This window comes from Ascaphus truei, chromosome 14 (assembly GCF_040206685.1).
Source record: "Ascaphus truei isolate aAscTru1 chromosome 14, aAscTru1.hap1, whole genome shotgun sequence".
Taxonomy (NCBI): domain Eukaryota; kingdom Metazoa; phylum Chordata; class Amphibia; order Anura; family Ascaphidae; genus Ascaphus; species Ascaphus truei.
The window spans coordinates 26,094,747-26,115,901 of NC_134496.1; the positions used below are offsets into that span (position 1 = coordinate 26,094,747).

General features: G+C 43.8%; 1 protein-coding gene across 1 annotated transcript in view; it reads left to right on the forward strand.

Moving 5' to 3' along the window:
- The first annotated feature begins 16,182 nt into the window (after positions 1–16,182).
- The window catches only part of TRIM42 (tripartite motif containing 42), a 33,238-nt gene continuing 28,265 nt past the window's right edge, over positions 16,183–21,155 (forward strand). The window contains exons 1-2 of the mRNA XM_075569409.1: positions 16,183–16,349; positions 16,648–16,743. Coding sequence (XP_075425524.1) covers positions 16,183–16,349; positions 16,648–16,743 — 263 coding nt within the window. The remainder of the gene's footprint in view (positions 16,350–16,647; positions 16,744–21,155) is intronic.

Here is a 21,155-nt window from a genome sequence, read left to right on the forward strand (position 1 = left end):
TGAGCTGATCTGTGGTCCCTTGACCTCTGGAGATGCATCGGTTACTGGGCTATAAATAATTGCATCCACCAGGCATGTATTCTTGCCTACTTTACACCAAATAGCTGTAGGGCCATAAGTCTCTCCGACGGCCAATAGAAAGCGGTGATGTGATGTCATCAGGAGATGACGTTGCGGCTTGCCATTGGCGCGCTCTGTAGTTTATGGAAGATACTACCAAAAAAAAAATTGGAAATCCATTTTTACAGACCAGTACTGAGGGAGCACCCCCGGGAGCCCCCGCGCCCCCTCGCCTCCACCCCCCCTTAATTCAGATAAGTTAAATATATATATAAATAAGTAATTTTATAAGAGGGAGATGATACCTCAATACATATAGATACTCACACACATACAGAATTACATTTTCTTTTCTCCTTTTGATTATTGTGTTTTTTTTTTGTTGTTGCATTGTTAAGCACCCAACTGATTATGCTTTTTAGATAAATGGGGGTGAGAAGTGTCTGCCTCAGACTTGGCAAATTGTTTACTACTAGACAAATAGAAAACAAGGACAGCTGACATTGTCGATATTGATATGTCTTATTGGATTATCTGTGCCTGCAAACTCCTCCCTAGCACTTCCTATTGAGTCGCCCAGAAAGCTTGCTAGCATAAGCAGCCACTAAGCGCACGATACATTGCTACTAAGGGACACAGGTACCAATTGATGTACTTCGAATCAATTTTACAAAATGGTCTTACACTAGCTATGATACACATATGATCAAATTTCAATATAAAATGGATGTATAAAAACATTTTTATTGTGATTTGTCATTGCCACGGGAGAAGAGGTCTCTTTCAAGGGATCAAGCACCAGACAGGACACAGAGATCAAATAAACAGGTTTTGTTCTGTCCCAGGCTCACTGTGGCAAGTGAGTAGAGACAGGCAGCTAAACTCATTCCCTGTTGCTGCACACAAAGTCCTTGTTTTCCTTCTGTAAACTTTATTGTAATACAACAGTAACAAAAATTGGGGGTGGGGGGTCTTGGTAGGTAGCAAATATCAGGGAAAGGTAAATTACATTAACTTTACCGAGGGATAGGTGAGGTGTGATTACTCACAATTGCTGCAGGGTTCAAAGGAAGTGTGCTTGCCTGTACAAGCAGGAAACGGACAAGACTGCTCCAAATGGCAGGGGGAGGAGGGTCAGCCCAACTCACATATGAGCAGAGGGGAGTTGCTATGGCTACGGGTACAGAAGCCAGGTATGACAGTTACATTAATAACAACATGAACACTGAGTAATTACAGCAGTCACATAACAAGGAGGAAACTATACATGGTCCAGAACAGGTGTTTATTTCAGCCGGAGCAAACAGACGCAGCACAAAGTCACAACAGAGCTTATACTCGCAAACCTCAGAACAATACAGAAGGAATCCCAATTGCTTAGGTGTCCGGCGCCACCAACATGACTTTCCTGGAGCAGCTTCAACTTCTGCAGTAGGTCCAGCGTATTCAAGCAGCGCTGGGTGCAAGTTTGAGCAAGGCAACTTAAAATCTCCCCGTCAGCGTACAAGCAGCAATAACTTTTAGTGTCTCTGGCACGTCCGCAGAACCCCGCAGCTTAGTCTGCCTGCACGCCAGCCCAGGAGAGATGTCTGGTACCCAGATAGGTTGCTGCTTTTCTAGGATCTCCATAGGAAATCATGGAGAACAGGGCAGCGACCAATCCCAGCGTGGATGCTGCAGGGGAGAACCAATCATGGGGCCAGGGCTCACCTGTGTTGGCCATTCCTGGCTAGGGATGTAATAGGGAGTGTGGGGCATGGAGGGCGGAAATTACTTACCAGCCAATGAGAACCGCGCCTACCTCCCCCCTGTTCTCAGTGCCAGCTCGCTATCTCCTTAGGAGATAGGTGCCTCTCTGTCTGGGAAGTCAATGGCTCCACTCTTTGTAACAATGTCTCCCAGATAGGAGGACTGCCCACTCTCCATTGTCTCTAACCTCCCTATAGAACCAGCCCAACCCGGGTTCCTGGACGTACAGACTGGGTAATTGTATTACCAGCCTAGCATGCCCAGGAAATAAAGAAATGCCTCTAACATTGCACTACTTGCATTTAACACTTCACATGATAGCCACATGGGCCACATGTAGATGGGTGTGCAGGGCCCTACTGTCACAGTCATCATAGCCATCACTTTAGGGCCCTCATGTAACTAGGAATTTGTTTTTACACTTGTTACAGAAAGTGTTAATTCCATAAGCACGTGTAAGTCACTATGGTATTGAGCAAACATTGTCAAAACTATGGGGAGATCTCAGGTTCAGACTTATTCTATATAGTGTCCAATTATTTCATTTTTACATATGGCACCAACCATATGAGGAGCAAATAATAAAAGGAATGTAAAATACTGCTCAATTATGCATATTATGGGAAGGTTGTGCCGGCAGAAAGATGGAAAATGTGTAGAATGCCTATGAAAACACAACCAAACAAAGAACACTGTACAGCACAAAATTACTGTGAATACTGTATTTTACACATACTGTATGACACTCTGCAACACATTGAGTGCCATTTTCTAATAAGAACACCAGATATAAAAGAAAGAATGACGAAAGCAGGTACAGGTACTGTAAGTGATTATGTATGTGTTAGGCCGTGCCTATAGTGCCGTCGTTGGCGACGGCGACACGGCGGGTGACGTCACCCGTCGACACCAGCGAAAGTTATGTTTCGCCGGGCGGCTGGGTCGCGGGATTCCGGCAATTTGATTTGTTCAAGGGCCATCACATGACGCGACGGCCCTTGAAAATCTAATTTTGCCGGCTTCAGGTTTTTCGCGACGGCGACGTCGCTCCATCGCGTGCACTATAAGCGCACGTGTCGGCGTCAATGTATTTGTTTTCGGGCGACGTCGTGTCACCAGCACTATAAGTGCGGCCTAAGGAGTGTAGCCCTGTTTCCCTGTGACTACGGGATCTACCTGTGCTGCTGTTATCTGTGTGGCATTCAGGAGGTCTCTGCCGCTGGGAGCCTGGGGTGGTCTCAGCCCTTTGTTTACAGTGCCTCCACCTGCAAGGGATCCTAGCGTAGCTGGATAACCCCTCACAGGACCCAATACATTCAGTAATTACACACAGGGTATATAACAGGAGTTTTACTGAACGCACACACAATAACACCATATCAATACAATGATATACAAGGCCCCCACAACGCAATGCCCACACCATAATACCACCCTGGTGGAACTCCCAAAGTACTGAGGTGCTCTAGACACCTAATCAACCCAGTGTCCGCAGAGTCAGGCCCACCCAAACAGTTTTTATGTGGAGTAGCTCTACACACTGTGTATAGCGCCGACTTGGCTTATGGATCCACTGAACCGCAATGTGGTCCCGCACCGCTGTATGCTGGATCCTCGCCGCTCAGATCCTCAGGTGTCCGCCTCTGGAGGTGTCTCCCACTGGAGTGTGTCTCCCACTGGAGTGTGTCCCTATAATGGTGTCTCTGATATGTGCCTGGGTCTGGTCCCAGACCGCAGGCCACACACACCACGGGGCGTTCGTCACCAGTGCACTAACTCACTAATTGCTATGGGGAGCGTCCCTATCTGGGGCCTTCCCAGCAGCAGCCACAAGCTCAGATGAGTCGGGCCTAGCTGGGATCTATGGGGGAATATCTGGCCTAGTCCAGGAGAGTACTGCTCCCTTAACACTACCTTACCCCTTGCTATCCCTGCTTCAACTGACGTGTGGTGCCAAGCGCCAAATGTAACTATCTCTGCCTTCCGAGATGCTTAGAGCCCTATTGGCTGCTGGGCGTCACATGGGAGCACCCCATTGGGCTGCTGGGACTCGTAGTCCCATGCGGAGTCTGCCCAATTGCCGCCGCATGTGCGAGTGTTCAAAATGGCTGCACCCTGCAATGGCAATCCGCGGCGGAGCTCCGGAGCTCCGACCAAGCTGCAGCCTCCCCTGCACCCACTACAGAGGTGAGCGGGAACCCGGCTACAGGAGTATGTCTGGTGACTGGGTAGTTAGCAATTTGTGTTTTATACTGTACTGCTTCCTTGTAAAGTTGGCGTTTCAAGATTGGCAGGTGAAATTGTTTTGCAGTGGAAATAGAGCAGGGGATTTAATTTAATAGCACAACATATGTCTTTAGACGTCACTACAGGTGTGCAGCCAATAGCCATGGTTCCAGTTATGCAGCAAAGCCACTGTGATGTAGCCCTACACTATAAGCTAATACTGCCATGCATTATGTCCTAGTCTGCTGAATTACATATGCTCATGTTATGTCAGCTCATATTTTTTAATGTCTAACTTCCACATCTAATTCTCCTTTTTATGCCAAACCTGATCACTGACATTTATGGACAAAGCATCACATAAGCAGGCATCAAAGAAACAGTTACTCTAAATCCTATCAGAGTATCTCATATTAATAGAAAGATTCTTGTGAAAGATCACGAGGTGATTGTTGAATCGATAAGAGCATTTTGCAAAGAGTCTCGAGTTCATTTTTTATATTGTTAAAGATAAAACCTGCAGACAGCAAAGGGAAGACCCCAAGGTATCTGTAGAAATGAAAAGTCATTTTTGTGTTAGTTATTTTTTTTTTTATTGTCTAAAGTGTGGCAGAGAGGGTGTAAACAGTGGCACATTTTGGCAGAGGAAAACCCAAACATACTACAAAAAAAAAGATATCAAAATAAAATATAAAGCCATGATAATAGTCCATTTAGTAAAAAGTCCATAAAAATAGAATGAGGGTAAGGTCAGTTCTTCCTCTTCAAGAAGTATTTCTTCAGCTCAATGCACACAGTAGATTGCAAGCAATTTTTCTTTTGATCAAAATTTGCAACATTGATAAAGACTTTGAAATAGAGCTTTTGCGGAGAGAGGAGGAAGGGGAGAGAAAGAGGGGTGGAGATAGAGGGAGAGAGAGAGGGAGGGAGGAGAGAAAGAGAGGGGGAAGCTGGAGAGAGCGGGAGGAAGAGAGTGGAGAAAGGAAGGGAAGAGAAAGGTGAGAGGACCGGAGTAGCATTGGCACGTGGAATATGAACAGATGATATCAAATGGAAGTGGATCGCTTTAAGGAGCTGTCGAAGCAATATCCTACGTGTTTTATTTTTATAAAATCAGTTATGCCATTTTTAATTCGTTTTAATATACTGAGCATCCTTTCATTTCTATAGCAGGCTTTTGCCCACCTCGTCAGCAGTGCAAGATCTTTGCAACGCTTTCTTGTTTGTGATAATTTGTTGCACATGTTCCCAGCAGTTTCAGCTGTAACTGTAACAATAGATAATGTTACTGTAGTATTATCAGGTTACATTGTAGCTGCTAAGTTACACTGACTGAAGGTGTGTGTATTTGGTGAGAGGCGCCTACTTTGTGTGTGTATCTGTATTTGGGGAGGGGCTTATTGTGTGTGTGTCTGTATTTGGGAAAAGGGGCCTATTGTTTCTGTGAGTCTGTATTTGGAGGGGGGTCTATTGTGTATGTGTGTGTGTGTCTGTATTTGTGGAGATGTGCCTATTGTGTGTGTGTGTCTGTATTTGGGGAGAGGGGCCTATTGTTTGTGTGTCTGTATTTGGAGAAGGGGGCTATTATGTGTGTGTGTGTGTGTGTGTGTGTGTGTGTGTGTCTGTCTGTATTTGGGGGGGGGGGCTTATTTTGTGTGTGTGTGTCTGTATTTAGAAGGCTTATTGTGTATGTGTGTGTGTATCTGTATTGTCTGGAGGGGGGCTTATTGTGTGTGGGTCAGTATTTGGGATGGGGGGCTTATTGTGTTTGTCGGTATTTGGGGAGGGGGCCTACTGTTTGTGTGTCTGTATTTGGAGAGTGGGGCCTATTGTGTGTGTTTGTATTTGAGGAGGGGGACCCTATTGTGTGTGTGTCTGTGTTTAGGGAGTGGGGTTTAGTGTGTGTGTGTGTGTGTGTATTTGGGATGGGAGGCTTATTGTGTTTGTCGGTATTTGGGGAGGGGGCCTACTGTTTGTGTGTCTGTATTTGTGTGTCTGTATCGTCTTGTATTTATTTTCAATAAAGGTAATCAAAGGCTGATTATAAAAAAAAATGTGTTTGTTTTAATAAGTGCTGCTTGGATTGCCTCTAAACTCTGATCTCACTATACACATTTTGCTCCAGGAGGAGATTTTTTGTTTTGTTGCTATCCTTGTTCCATGTTTTGTAGTATGTAGTAAATAAATCTTTTTTTATTTTTCCATCAACCCGGTGCGTTACAAATGTTTTTTCTACGGGTCCGCTGTCCCACCAATCCTTTGCTGTTTCACTGCATCTTCTCCCTGATTGGAGCGACGTGCAGAGGCTCTGCTGATCCGCATTTCCACACTTACCGTCATTGCAAACGGATGGCTGAAGGCTGGCCAGTTGGACCGAGACGGTGTACCGCATGGGGTAACTGAAACTCCCCACCGCGTCGATCACGGGCACAGAGAAGGAACTTCCAAACCGGGTCGTGACTTTGAGGTAATATGTTTCCTCTTTCGGCATTACACACATCGGTCGTTCATACCTTCCCTTCAGATTGCCTATCTCTATCCGTGATTCAACCTAATCAGCTTACATACCCATTTACAAACGGATCACATACTATTTATGCCTTCTAGAGACACCGGCACACTTCTACATTGAATCATTGGACATTACTGTTCTGTCATTTGAGTGCTTGTCCTTGAGCTTAAACTGGCTCTTTTTTATATACAGGTAGTCCTCGCTATCCAACGTTTCCCCTTTACAACGAATGGCATATCCAACGCATTACAATTCAACCCTATGGGCCGTTTTTCGACGTCGGAATGCGTTATCCGACGCGTGAATGCGTTATCCAACGCTCACCGCCACTGATTAACATGGGACTCACTTTACAACGGTTTCACTATCCAACGCTACTTCCAGAACGGATTCCGTTGGATAACCGAGGACTGCCTGTACAGTACATTTTTCCTAGACTGAGGGAGCACCTCTGGATACTTTAAATAAGAGATACTGTAGGTACCCTTTCTCTATAAATAAATACACTGGCAATAAAAGATTTGTCTGTCACCATTTCTCTAGTTATACAAGTCACTGTCCAATTATATGTAATGCCCAAGTGATTCTCCCAACACATCCATATATAATTATTTGTTTACATTGAATAGTGAATTTGATCATAATACATAATCTGCAGTTTCTCAGATGAAGTGTCATTACATGTCATTTTCAACAAATGATTATATTGTATTATGCAACACCACAATAGAGCAAATGGCAGAAATACATTATCACTGCAAGGATTTTTGTAACCAATCAGAATGTTGAGTTAGAAAGAATGATAAAAACCAGATCTCTATTTATCAAGAGCTCAACCTGACATTCTGCTTTCGAGAACCAAATCAAGGCAAGCACAGCACATGCACAGCACCCATTAAGCATAACAACGTAACCCTTTTGCTGCCAGAAGGGCATGCAACACATTGTGGGGCTACCAAAGGGGTTCAAATATGATCATTTTTATTTTTTAAACGAAAGTTTATTCAGCACATTTAATATTTAAATAGTAATAGTTACCAATTGCAACCCTTCTTATCCGGCTATAAAACGAGGTCACATCAGATTGACTGCCGTATGTACAGTATTTAGGTAGTGCTCTGTCTCGGTCTCTCAGGCCGGTGCAGGGTACAGTAAGTGCAGGCTGGGCATGGATACTGGAATATAACAAGGAGGGGTCCCATGAACTTTTATAAACAAAAATGGGATTTATTGGACATCCATCAAGAATGCTTCACAGACATTGACATACTGGTTACTGGACAGAAACTCGTGGCAAACAATATCACCCCCTGGTAGCGCTCACTTCTACGCTGGAGCCGTACTTAGGGGGTCATGCACTAAGCTCCGTTAAGTCGTTTTTAGAGCGCAAAGTGCTCTTAGAACGTGATGTTGCGCTGAACACGATGCACTAAGCCACGCAAACAGGCACATTGCGCTCTAAAACTGACTTTTTTCAGGAAATTTTTCTAAGTCCAACTTTGCTTGTTCGTTACCCTGTTTGCGTTCAATTCTGCCCTTAAGCGGGATGCACTAAGCTACGTAACCTTAGCGTACGCGAAAGTTGCGTTCAACAGAACACGTCAGCTCAAGGTAGACGCAAAAAAAGCTGGACTTTGAAAAATTTCTTGTTTTACATTTTTGCATGCGCAACACCCATACAACAGGCCGGCGGGTGGTCCCGGCTGACCCCGCAGGGGTCCCCGAGGGAGGCCGAAGGTCGTGCGGGTGTCTCCGGCTGACCTCGCGGCCGTCTCGGGGTCCCCGCGAGAGTCCCGGGGTACCCGCGGGCCTGCGGTACCAATGTTGTGCCTACAAAAATACTAAACATTATTTCTAACTAAATACACCCCCCTAACACATACAGTACAATAATGTGCAAAATAACTATTATCCAGATATGGATAATAGATTATTTGCCCATTATTAAACACTGCATTAGCATACATAAATAAAGTAAATAAATACAGTTATACTTACCACAACAGCAGGTCCCTCTGTCCTCCGTTGAAAGAAAGCATATACAGTATATACATAATAAAGACATTCTAATGGCCCCTAACCCCTTAATCGCCTTAGCGGTTTCTAACCGCTATAGTCTTTAAGGGGTTAACCCACCCTGCCCTGATACAAACCCGGGAGGCCTAAGCACCCACCCTGAACTGACTATATCCACCCTGTACCCATTGGGTAATATAGTGGTACATCATACCCATATAATAATAATATGGGCATGATAAGCCTCTATAGCACTCAATGGGCACCCTAATTATAATACATTAATGCACCAGATACACAATAATAAAACCTCCAAAAAAACATACTTCACTAAATAAAAACAGTAGCCAGCTAATCCAATGAATACAAGCAATAACAACATCAACAATTAATTAATTAAACTATTAACCAATCAAAACAATTAATTCCTAAACCAACTCAAAATGAATAGTAACACTAACCAATCAAACCAATGAATTACTACAACATTAATGAATGTAAACATTAAAAGACAAAGAAATACATTCAAACAATATCTGAAATAACCATAAAACGCATTAGCTAACATACTGTAATACAACATTAACTACAAACGAACACCAATCGCAAACATTGTATTACCATTAAGCAGGAAAAAAACAAACAATCACATCCACATAAGAAACTGACATTTAAAAAACCAACAGCAATACCAAGCCACAAACGCCCCCCAAATATTGTCATAATAATGTATTCACCTGTACACTAAAGTGGTATAGATTAATATATTATCAGTCAATGTGCCTCCCCCAAAAAATAAAAAAACACATCCAATGAAGAAACCTGTAAAAAGAGACATTTACAAACATTCAATATATTATTTACCATTAGAAGCTGTGGCCCTCCGACTCCCGGGGTAACAGGAAGCTCACGTACCTTGAAGGCCTCCAACAGCATCCGATGCCATCCGCCATGAAGATCTGGATCAGGTACCCAAATCTTCTTTTTTCTTTCTTTAATCACCTTCTTCTATCTTCATCTGTCACCATTTCTTGATCTTCTTTATCTTCATTCTTCATCTGTCAATCCAAAAAAACCCATGTTAAATCCCAACCAATGTTGAATCATCGTCTTCTTGGGCTCAAATGAGGCGTCACGGCCTTAAATAGGGCTTGTGATGTCACATTTAGCCTCAAAATGGTTAACAGCCACCTGATAGACTGTTAAAACCATGTTCCGACTTTAATTATTTTTTTTTATGCCAGCCAATCAGAATGGCTGTGCTTCATTTGCCTTTAAGATGACTTCAATAAATCCAACATGGCAGGCGACACATGGTATTTCAGCCAATCAGAGTGTGTAATTGGTTCCCACGATCTGATTGGCTGAAATACCATGTGACGCCTGCTTCGTGACGTCATCTTAAAGGCAAATGAAGCACAGCCATTCTGATTGGCTGGCATCATTCCCTTTAAGTGACGTCATGTTAAAAAAAAAAAAATTAAAGTCGGAACATAAGTAATATATTGAATGTTTGTAAATGTCTCTTTATACAGGTTTTTTCATTGGATGTGTTTGTTGATTTTTTGGGGGAGGCACATTGACTGATAATATATTAATCTGTACCACTTTACGGGTACAGATGAATACATTATAATGACAATATTTGGGGGGCATTTGTGGCTTGGTATTGCTGTTGGTTGTTTTAATTTCAATTTCTTATGTGGATGTGATTGTTTGTTTTTTTCCTGCTTAATGGTAATAAAATGTTTGCGATTGGTGTTTGTTTGTAGTTAATGTTGTATTATATTAGCTAATGCGTTTTATGGTTATTTCAGATATTGGTTGAATTTATTTCTTTGTCTTTTAATGTTTACATTCATTAATGTTGTAGTAATTCATTGGTTTGATTGGTTAGTGTTACTATTCATTTTGAGTTGGTTTAGGAATTAATTGGTTTCATTGGTTAATGGTTTAATTAATTCATTGTTGATATTGTTATTGCTTGTATTCATTGGATAAGCTGGCTACTGTTTTTATTTACTTTATTTAGGTATGCTAATGCAGTATTTAATAACGGGCAAATAATCTATTATCCATATCTGGATAATAGTTATTTTGCACATTACTGTACTGTATGGGTTTGGGCGGAGGGGGGTGAGGGGGGTCGTGTATTGATGTTTGTTAAATCTTTTTTTAATATACATGTGTTTCATAGTGTAGATGTGCAGGGGGTCTCCGGAGCTGACCCACATTGGTTTATGGGGTGCCGGTATCCCCTGCAGTTTCAAGCTTCCGCGTCACGTGACCGGGACATTTAAATTCTGCAGGGGATACCAGCACCCCATAACGGGGCCTGTATCTCCTGAAGTAGGGGGTCCTCGGACCTGAAACCAATGCGGTCAGCTCCGGAGACCCCCTGCTCATGTACACTATTATTAAAATGATTTTAATTAGTGTACGATCGCCTGTAACAGCCTTGCATGGAGATGGCAAATCTCCATGCAAATGTTACATGCGGCTTTTTTTTCTATCAGCTAGCGTATGTGAAGTTTAAGAACGCTAGCAGGGGGAAAAAAAGCAACACGTACGCTGTGGGTGGTTTGAGCACGTACGTTAAAAAATGGGCTCAAGGCCTTAGTGAATCGCGTCCCCGGCCTCACTTTTTAACGGACGTGCTTTTTTTCAACATCAGAACGCAAACCCATTGAGCCTAGTGCATAGCCCCCTTAGACTGTTATCATAACTCTGTGCCCAGGACATACTAGAAAACGAGAGGTACAGTAACTCTCAATGTATTACTTCCTGGTAAAACATTTGAGAAATAAATAAATAAATTGTTACCCATAGTAAGGGGTAAAGTGACAGTCTCTTGCATAGTCAGCAATGGCCCATATCAAGTGGGCATCTCTGGAATACACTTTGGGCGCCTGTATTAGTAACCCCCTACTATGTACTGCATACGTCTTTCATATATGACCAGGATTGTACTAGGAACCTTCCTGTTGGGCCGGTTCAAACATACTCCAGAGTTATTATGCTGAGAACTCTTATCAAGAGCATGCTTCCTCCTGTTCGATAGTGAGAACATTCTTGGATCCTTACTACTGACACATACTTAATGGGCACTTTTCAAACTGAAAATAACAAATATAGGACAAATATAGAAAATAAAGGACCCCTCTTAATACATTTGGCTTTACACACACAAACCTATTTACAAGACTTACAGCGAGGACCTCAGTCAGAACTCTGAAGAACCTGTTTCTAAAACAAAGGGTGGAGCTATATATCCCCTCTATACTCCTTCCAGTGACATTACAGGTCAAAAGACATACAAGGGAGTGGCAATCCCTTCTTCATCATAATCCTACATCACATGATGGCAAGGGGAGTAACCCGAGTCAGTCCACACAGATAACCCATTATGGCCGTTAACTGAAATAGTAGTCTCAAAAGAGAGGGCTACACAATTAAAATATAATTGAATACAAACGTAATGGCTTTCTATTACTCACAGTCTTGTGTTTGCATCCAGTTTGACAATGCAAAGCTCAGAATTCTGCTTAAACCTCATATGATGTGTAAGAGACTTGACCAGGCTGTGTCGTGTGGATGGGCTTCTGGGAATTATTTGTATTTGATGCATAATCTTGAATGGAACTGCATTGTCTTCTTCAGACTTCTGCATTTTCACTTCACAGAGACCTTGTGTGGGTGATGAAAGAGATTCCGCTACCTCTGTGTTTAATGGGACCTCTGTGATAATGCTCCTCTTTTTCAAAATCTTTTATATTAAAAAATGATTGAACATGTGATAAGTGTATGTTATCAACTCATTTCGCCTCTGTTTCAAAATCACGTAAGAAAAATGAATAGCAATGGTGATTGGTTCCTGTCACAACCTGGACCTACAGTATGAGAACTAGATATTCTGCTCCCCAGAGATATGACTTTATGTTGCTATAGGTCAAGGGGGCGTAAACTTTTTTCCCTGCGCCCCCCTGTCGGCGGTCCCCTCACCTCCGCACCCCCCCTGACCCCCGCTCCGGCGTCATGATGTCACATTGCCATAGCGGCATCATTTGACACAGCGTTGCCATGGCAACGCGTGTGAGAAGCCGCCGGAGCCAAGGTAAGTTAGGTTTACCCTTAATTTAAGTGCCTTCGGGAAGCGCGCAGGGGAGTTTGCGCACCACTGCTGTACTGTAGGTGATGCCATTGCACACTAATTGGCTCAGCCTCATGTGATTTGTTTTTGTATTTATTACTGGTGTTAGTAAATATAGATTATTTCGTGTAATTTTATTTACATAAGCCATATTGTGAAAATAATAGCTTGCTAACCTATATAATAAAACATCTGGGCAGTGTCAAATACATTTTTGGTTGATCCATAACAATTTAATTCTGGAATAATATTAACAGACTTTTTACGGTTTAAGTTAAAAAAAATATGCATCTTCAAAAGGCTCAGTTCACCCTTAACTCAAGTAAACAGTCAAATAATTTGCGACTAAGGCCTGGGACATGGTCAGCGCTTATGCGCTGAGCCGTGCTGCTGCTCGGCACTGAGCCCCTGCAGCCGCAATGAGAGCGGCTTTAGCAGGGGCTCGCGCATGCGTCAGCACGCATGGGGAAGCGTGTGTCTGACGGCGTTTTGAAATCTCCCTGCTTGCCGGCGCGCAGAGCCAGTCACGTGAACGGTTCACCCAATGAGGGCGAACCAACTCCGTGACGTCACTGGCCCGCCCCCTGATGGCGCGTTGTGTAAGGCCAGGGAAAGCACCACTTTCCCTGAGCCTCAGCACGTTTGAGAGGCACTATGTCCCAGGCCTAAGAAGTGATAATGACCATCACACTTTATTTAAATACTTACATAGATTCCTGGTTTGCACCTGTCATGACACTGCAGAGTTTCCTTGGATGGGCAATATAAAAAACAGTACTGGGTGAACCAATTACTTGGTCAATCTACAGATGTAGTTAGACGTACTGTTCTCTGTGGAGTGATCGCACAAGCTTATAGCGCCCCCGAAAACAGTAGGCGGTCTGGGAGTATTAACTCTGTGAGGGTCCCTGCTTCTGAATGGGATTCTGCAGCGATAATCCTGATGAGCCATCAGGAGAGAAGAGAAAAAAAGATGATACCAACCTTTTAGATGAGCTGCGCAGCTGTCTCTGTCTTCGTCCCCATCTCCGTGTGCCATCCCCAGCTTCGAAGGTAAGAATCACTCTCCGGCTGGTCAAGCCCCTGGATAACGTAGATACTGGAATATGGGTTTAAACATCAGGAGGGGGAATACTATAGGACCATATTCATCATTTACATCATGAAGGGGGTTGCACAGTGTTAAATGTCCTGTCCAGCGCCCTTGATGACATAGATGACTGAATATGGTTCTATAGTATTCCCCGTCATGAATGGTGTAGAAACTCATATTCGGGCATCTACAGTACGTCATACAGGGGGATGGACAGACCGGAGACTGCTGGGGATGGCACACGAAGAAAGCTGCGTAGGTCCTTCACCAAGTTAGTAAAATTTTCGCTCCACCGTTGATGGCCCATCAAGTGAAGGATTAACCATGTGGGATCCAATTCAGGAGCAGGGACTCCTGCTGCATTAATCCTCCTAGGCCGCAAACCTTCGTGTTTGGTGCCGCGGACTTCAGCATATTGCTACACATTTTAACGACCATATTCAATATGGTCTGAAGCAGCTGATTGCACTGAAAATGGCCTAAAACTGCCATTTAAGTCAATGAATCTAACTTATGTTATTGTCTAACATTGACCAGATCTTTTCCCAAAGGGTCTTGAGTGGAAAGTGTGGTTTCACGTGTTCCAGCATGGACACTCCATTAGTTGAAATCTCATTTTCTATTCACACATGCAAACTTTGATGACCAAATCTTCTGCTTTGAAACACTTATAAAAACCACCCCTTTTCATCAATCAGCCCTCATGACCGTTTTACGACTTAAGAAAAAAAAGAAACCTTTCCTGGTGACTTAAGTTTGATTCAATATATAAAAGACCATAACTTTGTTGCTATAATACTTAGATCCCATCTTCACTGTTGCAACTGTGCAGTGGCGTATTTTAAAAAAAATGGAGCCCCTGGGCCCCCTGCTGATGCCACCCTCTTCTTCCAGTGCATGCAGGCTGTGCATCTATGATCGGCGCTTGCCAGTCACGCATGTGTTGCCCACATGTGCCATCACGCATGCGCAGGCCACACACACTGATCGCGTATGCAAGTGCCTCCAAATTCTGCCCCCAAAATTTTTTGCCCACCTTAGTCCAGGACCTATTGGGCCTAATGGGAATTCCGCCACTGCGTCTGTGTGCTTAGCATTCACGTTTCAACATAAAATATGACCACATAATGTCTATCTTTGAAGAAGAAACAGATATGTCTTTGGCATCCCCTAATAATTAGGTGTTTGGCATAAATTCATTCGTCTAATCGCAATGGTTTACGAATATCTATTTGTTATTCTTGCAAATTGTTGTCAGGCCCATGGTATTTTCATATTTAATAAAAACCCTCAAAGTAAGTGGTGACCTGTTAGTCACTTCTCTCTGTGATGCACAGTGGATATTTCAAGAATGTAAGATTTTCTTTGTGGCTGACAGCCCATGATCTGGGTATTGTCTACAGACCTCCAAACAAAACATTTTTTCGCTTTTAGTGGGTCATCAATGATAACCCCAGGTTAAGCTCCCTATCCAGATGAGTAAAGAAACAATAAGGGTCTTGACCTTTCATAAAAACAAGTCTTATATTTGTAATGCAATTTGCAACCAATGTTAACCCCTTATGTGCCAGATTGATTAAAATATCCAATATCTTCTGCCATTTTTATTACAGTTGGGTTAATTCTATCTCAATTTGATTGAGACTGATTGGAAATTTGTTTACTAAAACTTAATTTTTAATCAGGTCATTCTCATATTTATATTGGGAAATTGTCATGGTTCACCATGGGGTAAATAGATCTTTATCGTATTGAGGCTGATTAAAAGTTATACAGTATTTTAAGTAACAACACACAGAACCCCAGCAAGCTCTTTTTAGGAACCCCTGAGCCCCCACAAAATATATATGTATATAAGTGTCAAAAAGGAGAGTATTGAGGGTGGCAAATGTATACAACAAGCGACAGAGAAGCCCAATGCTACATCCAATATGACAAAAATACACAATAAATACTCATATATTCTCTTGAACAAGGGTAATTTAGTTTAACCCTTTGGCCAAAGAATTGCAAGCCTGTGAGCCACGACAAGGCAGACCCTGTTCACAGGTCCTAGCACTACCAGATAAAATACTAATATACCTCTATTAGGATTAAAATTCTCATTTACCTCTATTAGGAGGGAGAAAGACCAACATTGGATTTATATCCAGTAAAAGTATTTTAAGTAAACAATGTTCTGATTAGGAAACTCACATCTCATATTGGGTGATGTAGTAAAGCAAATTTGGAGGAAAATGTTGATGCAAATTGCGTCATTTGCATCTTGTGTCTCTGCTGGGGAAGTGTTCAACACAATAAAAAAAAAGGAGCTGTATGCTTCTTCCGCATAAGGATGATGACCTCCCAGCATATTGAATAGACGCCACTCCATCCATGCACGTGAGGCCTGGAACACAGAAGTGCCGGCTTCAGAGTCATCGCAAGGAGCTGCAGGTGCATCAGCTCCCGTGCAGAAGCCCTGCCATCTGCGGTACACTTGCCTCCATCGCCGGATACCTTCTGGCTGCCTTTCGTGCAATGCCCTTGCATAGGGTCACTGTGTAAGTTGCCATTTTTTATCCTGTGTATTTTACAATATATTGTCACTATCTACTACACCACCCTGTCCATCTCTTTTTTTCTGTGGCTTGAGAGTTCGTGCAGTATCGCTCGATACACTGTGTTCAAGCAAAGTTTTTTTTTTTTTAAACACCAACTCTAATAGACTGCCCCTGGGACCAAAGACAGTTTATTGTCTACAAAATGTGAGTGCATATTTTTCTGGAGTCTTGCTATACGTTCCTACTGCTAGACAGAATTGCACTATTTGTGTTTTTCTTTTAATTTATGTACTTATAGGTTATCTGCGCTCCCTGAATTTTTCACCAATACTACTACTGAGGACCAAGAAGGAAGTTCCAGCGAGGGTCGAGCAGCATTTTACTGTTTTTTTTGGTTTGTTTTATTCCATTATACTGTATATATTATCTGATTCATTAAGTGTATGTTCTTCGGCTATTAGCACGTATCTTTATTTATACTGTACACCTTTACGGGAGTGCCGGGTGAATATCTGTTCACATCTATTTCATTGGAGTCTGGTGGAGTGTGTGTATATATATAGTTATTTTGTACAGGCAGAAGGGAGTAGGAGCTGTGGGTAGGAGCTTCTCCCTGCTCCAGGCAGCTGCTTAATCCTGGTGATACTGTCCCGCTCCTCTTCTTCTAAGGGCTGGACCCCGCTGGCTACAGCAGTGCCCACTGTGTCGGACGCTGCAGGGATGAGAGCACCAGGCCCTCAATGGCGCCGGGCCCGCTGCAAGGGGGGGCTGCAGCGCTGTGGCGCGAGTTGCTCCTGCTCTCAATAGAATTGAGAGCAGGACTCGCTACGGAGCGCTAAGCCACGCCCCCTGGCGGTTCAGCCAATGAGGGCGAACCTGCCGGGTGATGTCGTGGCCGCGCCCCCGTCACTCCCCCACCATGCCCCCCCCTCCCGGTCTTTTGGTCTGCAGCTCCCTGCAGACCGGGGAATCGGCTGCACGCGCCGCCAGTCTCGCAGGCGCGCGTGCAGCGGAGGTACTGGGGCCTCAGCCTTACACTGGGAACCTGTGATTAGCACAGAAGAGCAGTTTTTATCAGTGCATTGTCATTAAGCAGATGAGAGAGTGATGACAATCTACAATCCATGCCAGCACCATCTGCTGGGGTGGCAGGAGGTTGAAGGCCATAGGTGAAGCCCCATATGACCACATGCAGCCACATACTGTAGCCACCTGTTTCCCACCAATACTGTACTGTCTAATCAAGTCAATGGGGTCCCATGTGTCTTCCCGCAGCCGGAAGCGTCTTATGACAGAAGACTGCTTTGTAAATATGGGCCTCTGCCTTTTCCTGTGTAAGCATTTATACTCACATGGCTTACACAAGCGAGTACATGCTCGCAAAATTCAAACAGGAACCAAAAACTAGTAACAGTCCCTGGTTCCCTATGACATGTCTGTTAGTAACTTCTGTAAGAGTGAAAATCTTTTCTCCTGCTGTTTCTTTTATTAAACTGAGCATTCTCCCTCTGGAAAAGAAGATGAAACCGTAGAAACATATGGAATGCAACTGGAGGATGAAAGAAATAGCACATACTGTACGGTACAAATGTATACTTAATGTTCCAGATACAACTGATGTCGGAACAGTATTTCCAAGCAGAACAAACAGTGTCTACAATGTATAGAGGAAAAAAAGCATTATAGCACAAGGGGAATGCGAGATATTTTAAAGCGATAAACTCTAATACGGTAGTACAAATTAATTCTATTAAAAAAAGTGTGTGTGTGTGTGTGTGTGTGTGTGTGCCGAGCTCGCACATTTTAAGTGAAACTTCTTTGTCTTTGTCACTGTTTTGTCACAGAAATTGTATTTGTGATGGTGAAGTTTTTAATTAAAAATAAAAACACAATTTCAGTGCCAAAACGCATAGAAGTTTGACTTAGAACGCGTGTTTTAGCTATTTGCACTTCTATGTTTATAGTAACTGTGAATTCCTTGTGTGTGCGTCACTGTGTGTGTGTCTGTGCGCGCGCCAGTCAGTGTGTGTGCGCCAGTCCGTGTGTGTGCGCCAGTCAGTGTGTGCGGATCAGTCAGTGTGTGTGTGTGTGTGTGTGTGTATACGTCAGTCAGGGTGTGTGTACGTGAGTCAGTGTGCGTCACTGTGTGTGTCAGTCAGTGTGTGTGTGTGTCACTGTGTGTTTGTGTCTTGCAAGCTGTCCCAGCGCTAGCCCCCACCACCCCTCCGAGCAAAGGGGACACAGCGCTCGGCGCTCTCCCTCAATCCCCCCCACCGAGGACACCGTGCTCAGCACTCTCACCCCCCTGCCCCCTCCCACCCCCCCCACCCCCCCACCCACCCTCCAGTATGTATGCATGTATATCGTTATTTACAGTATATAGTGCCCACAGCTGTACCTAGCACTTCACAAGAGAGATATTACAGTACAGTGAACTGCAGTATAGTACAATAAGTGCAACAAATAACATTATACAATAGGAAAGGAATCCCTGCCTGGGAGGGGGAGAAGAATAAGGTAAGGGGGAGAAGAATAAGGTAAGGGGGAGGGGAGAGAAGAATGAGGTATGGGGGAGAAGAATATGGTACGGGGGAGGGGGAGAAGAATAAGGTATGGGGGAGAAGAATATGGTACGGGGGAGGGGGAGAAGAATAAGGTATGGGGGAGAAGAATATGGTACGGGGGAGGGGGAGAAGAATAAGGTACAGGGGAGCGGGAGAATAAGGTAAGGGGGAGAAGGTAAGGGGGAGGGGGAGAAGGCAAATGTGAGAAAAGGTAAGGGGGAGGATGAAAGTAAGGGGGAGGGAAGAGAAGGTAAGGTGGAGGAGGGAGAAGAATTTAAGGGGGAGAAGGTTAAGAGGGAGGGATGAGAAGTTAAGGGGGAGAAGAAGTTAAAGGGGAGGGAGAGTGAAGAAGGTAAGGGGGAGGGAAGAAGGTAAGGGGGAGGGGAGAAGAAGGTAAGGAGGGAGGGGAGAAGAAGGTAAGGGGGGAGGAGAGAAGGGAAGAAGAAGGTAAGGGGAGGGAGAAGGTAAAGGGAGAAGAAGGTAAGGGGGAGGGCAGAAGAAGGTAAGGGGAGAAGAAGGTAAGGGGGAAGGGGAGAAGAAGGTAAGGGGGAGATGAAGGTAAGGGGGAAGTGGGGAGTAGAAGGTACCGTTTTTTAATATACTTTTTAATAACTCAGATCACCTTTCCTGATGATCGCTTCTAGAGATGGACGAATCCGCCCAAATCCGTTTCTCGGATTTTCTCGCATTTTCCCCCCAAATCTCTTTTGCCGTGTAAAGTCCGCACGGATTCATGACAAGCTGCTATTGAATACAGTCTGACTGATTTATAGAATCCAATCAGTGGATTGAGCAACTCGTCGGCAGATTCTGAAAACTCCGGTCATGGACTGCGCAGTCCGCGGAGTGTATGGGTAATAATAAAAAAAATCCGCAAAAACGTGAATCGCCCTTTTGACGTTGATCCGCTGAAATCCACGGATCAAAGGAACCGGCCGATCCGCTGCGGATCCAAATCCACCCCCAAAAATGTGCCCACCTGTACTTACATCTTCTCTTACTCAGGGAGGTGGCTTCACAGCATTCCGAATTGGAACCTTGGGGCCATATTACTAAGCAGTGCAAAATGAAGGGACTGTGAGGTGTCAGGGCTGAGCAATGATTATTAAATATGGCCCTAAGAGATCAATGAGCAAAAGCGTCATAGCCATTAGTAATAATTATTACCCTTTACAGACATTTAAAATAAGTTAATTAATTATTGTTAATGTCTATCTTACATTAGTGTATTGATCTCTTGCACCAGTGGTGTTCAACGCTAGTCCTCAAGATCGCCCCCTCCCACCCTCCAAACCCCCTCAACAGGTCAGGTTTTAAGAATATCCCAGCTTCAGGAAGGTGGCCCAACTAGTCCCTTCTTCCGCACAGGTGGCTGAATCGGTCCCTGCTTCAGCACAGGTGACTCATTCAGTCCCTACTTCAGCACAGGTGACTCAATCAGTCCCTGCTTCAGCACAGGTGACTCATTCAGTCCCTACTTCAGCACAGGTGACTCAATCAGTCCCTGCTTCAGCACAGGTGGCTCAATCAGTGACTCCGCCTTTGACTGAGCCTCTGATTGAGCCCCATGTGCTGAAGCTAAGATATCCGTAGAGCTTGACCTGTTGAGGGGTCTTGAGGACTGGGGTTGAACGCCGCTGTCTTACACTGCAAGCCCCTCAGGACAGGGACTCTCTCCTGTCTAAGTTTATTTTGTGGTTTGGCACATTTTGCCACTGAATGATTGGACTATGAAATCACGAATCTCTGCATAGTTATTGTAGGGTGTGCAGAAGGAGTTTGGAGAGTGCACAGTATTTTATGGCGTGTACCCAACGGCTTTTAAGCAACCACTGATTTGCATCCTCAGTAATTCATATTCAATGTTCATAAACAGATAGCTGACATTTTTTGCTTGTGTGTTTAATGTCCCTGAAATGCTTCAGCTCAGGCAATTGAATCCAATCCTTCCCAAATGTAGAAGTAGTAATTATATAGGCTGTTGATGTTAAAATTGGCAAACATTAAAGGTGACATAGACATGGTTACAAATGCTCAACCAACAACTGGAACTAGCTCCCCCAGCTAAAGTTCAATACCCGCTTTTAGGGTCTGTCGTAATTCTACTTAAATAGGAATGTATTGGAACCGCAATATCATTTGGTTTGCTAAATAGATCTCTACATATCTTGTACTTGCGTGCAGTATTAAGTGCCAAGCACTGCACTGGGGGCAATTTCTTACAGCACAGAATGTAAAACAC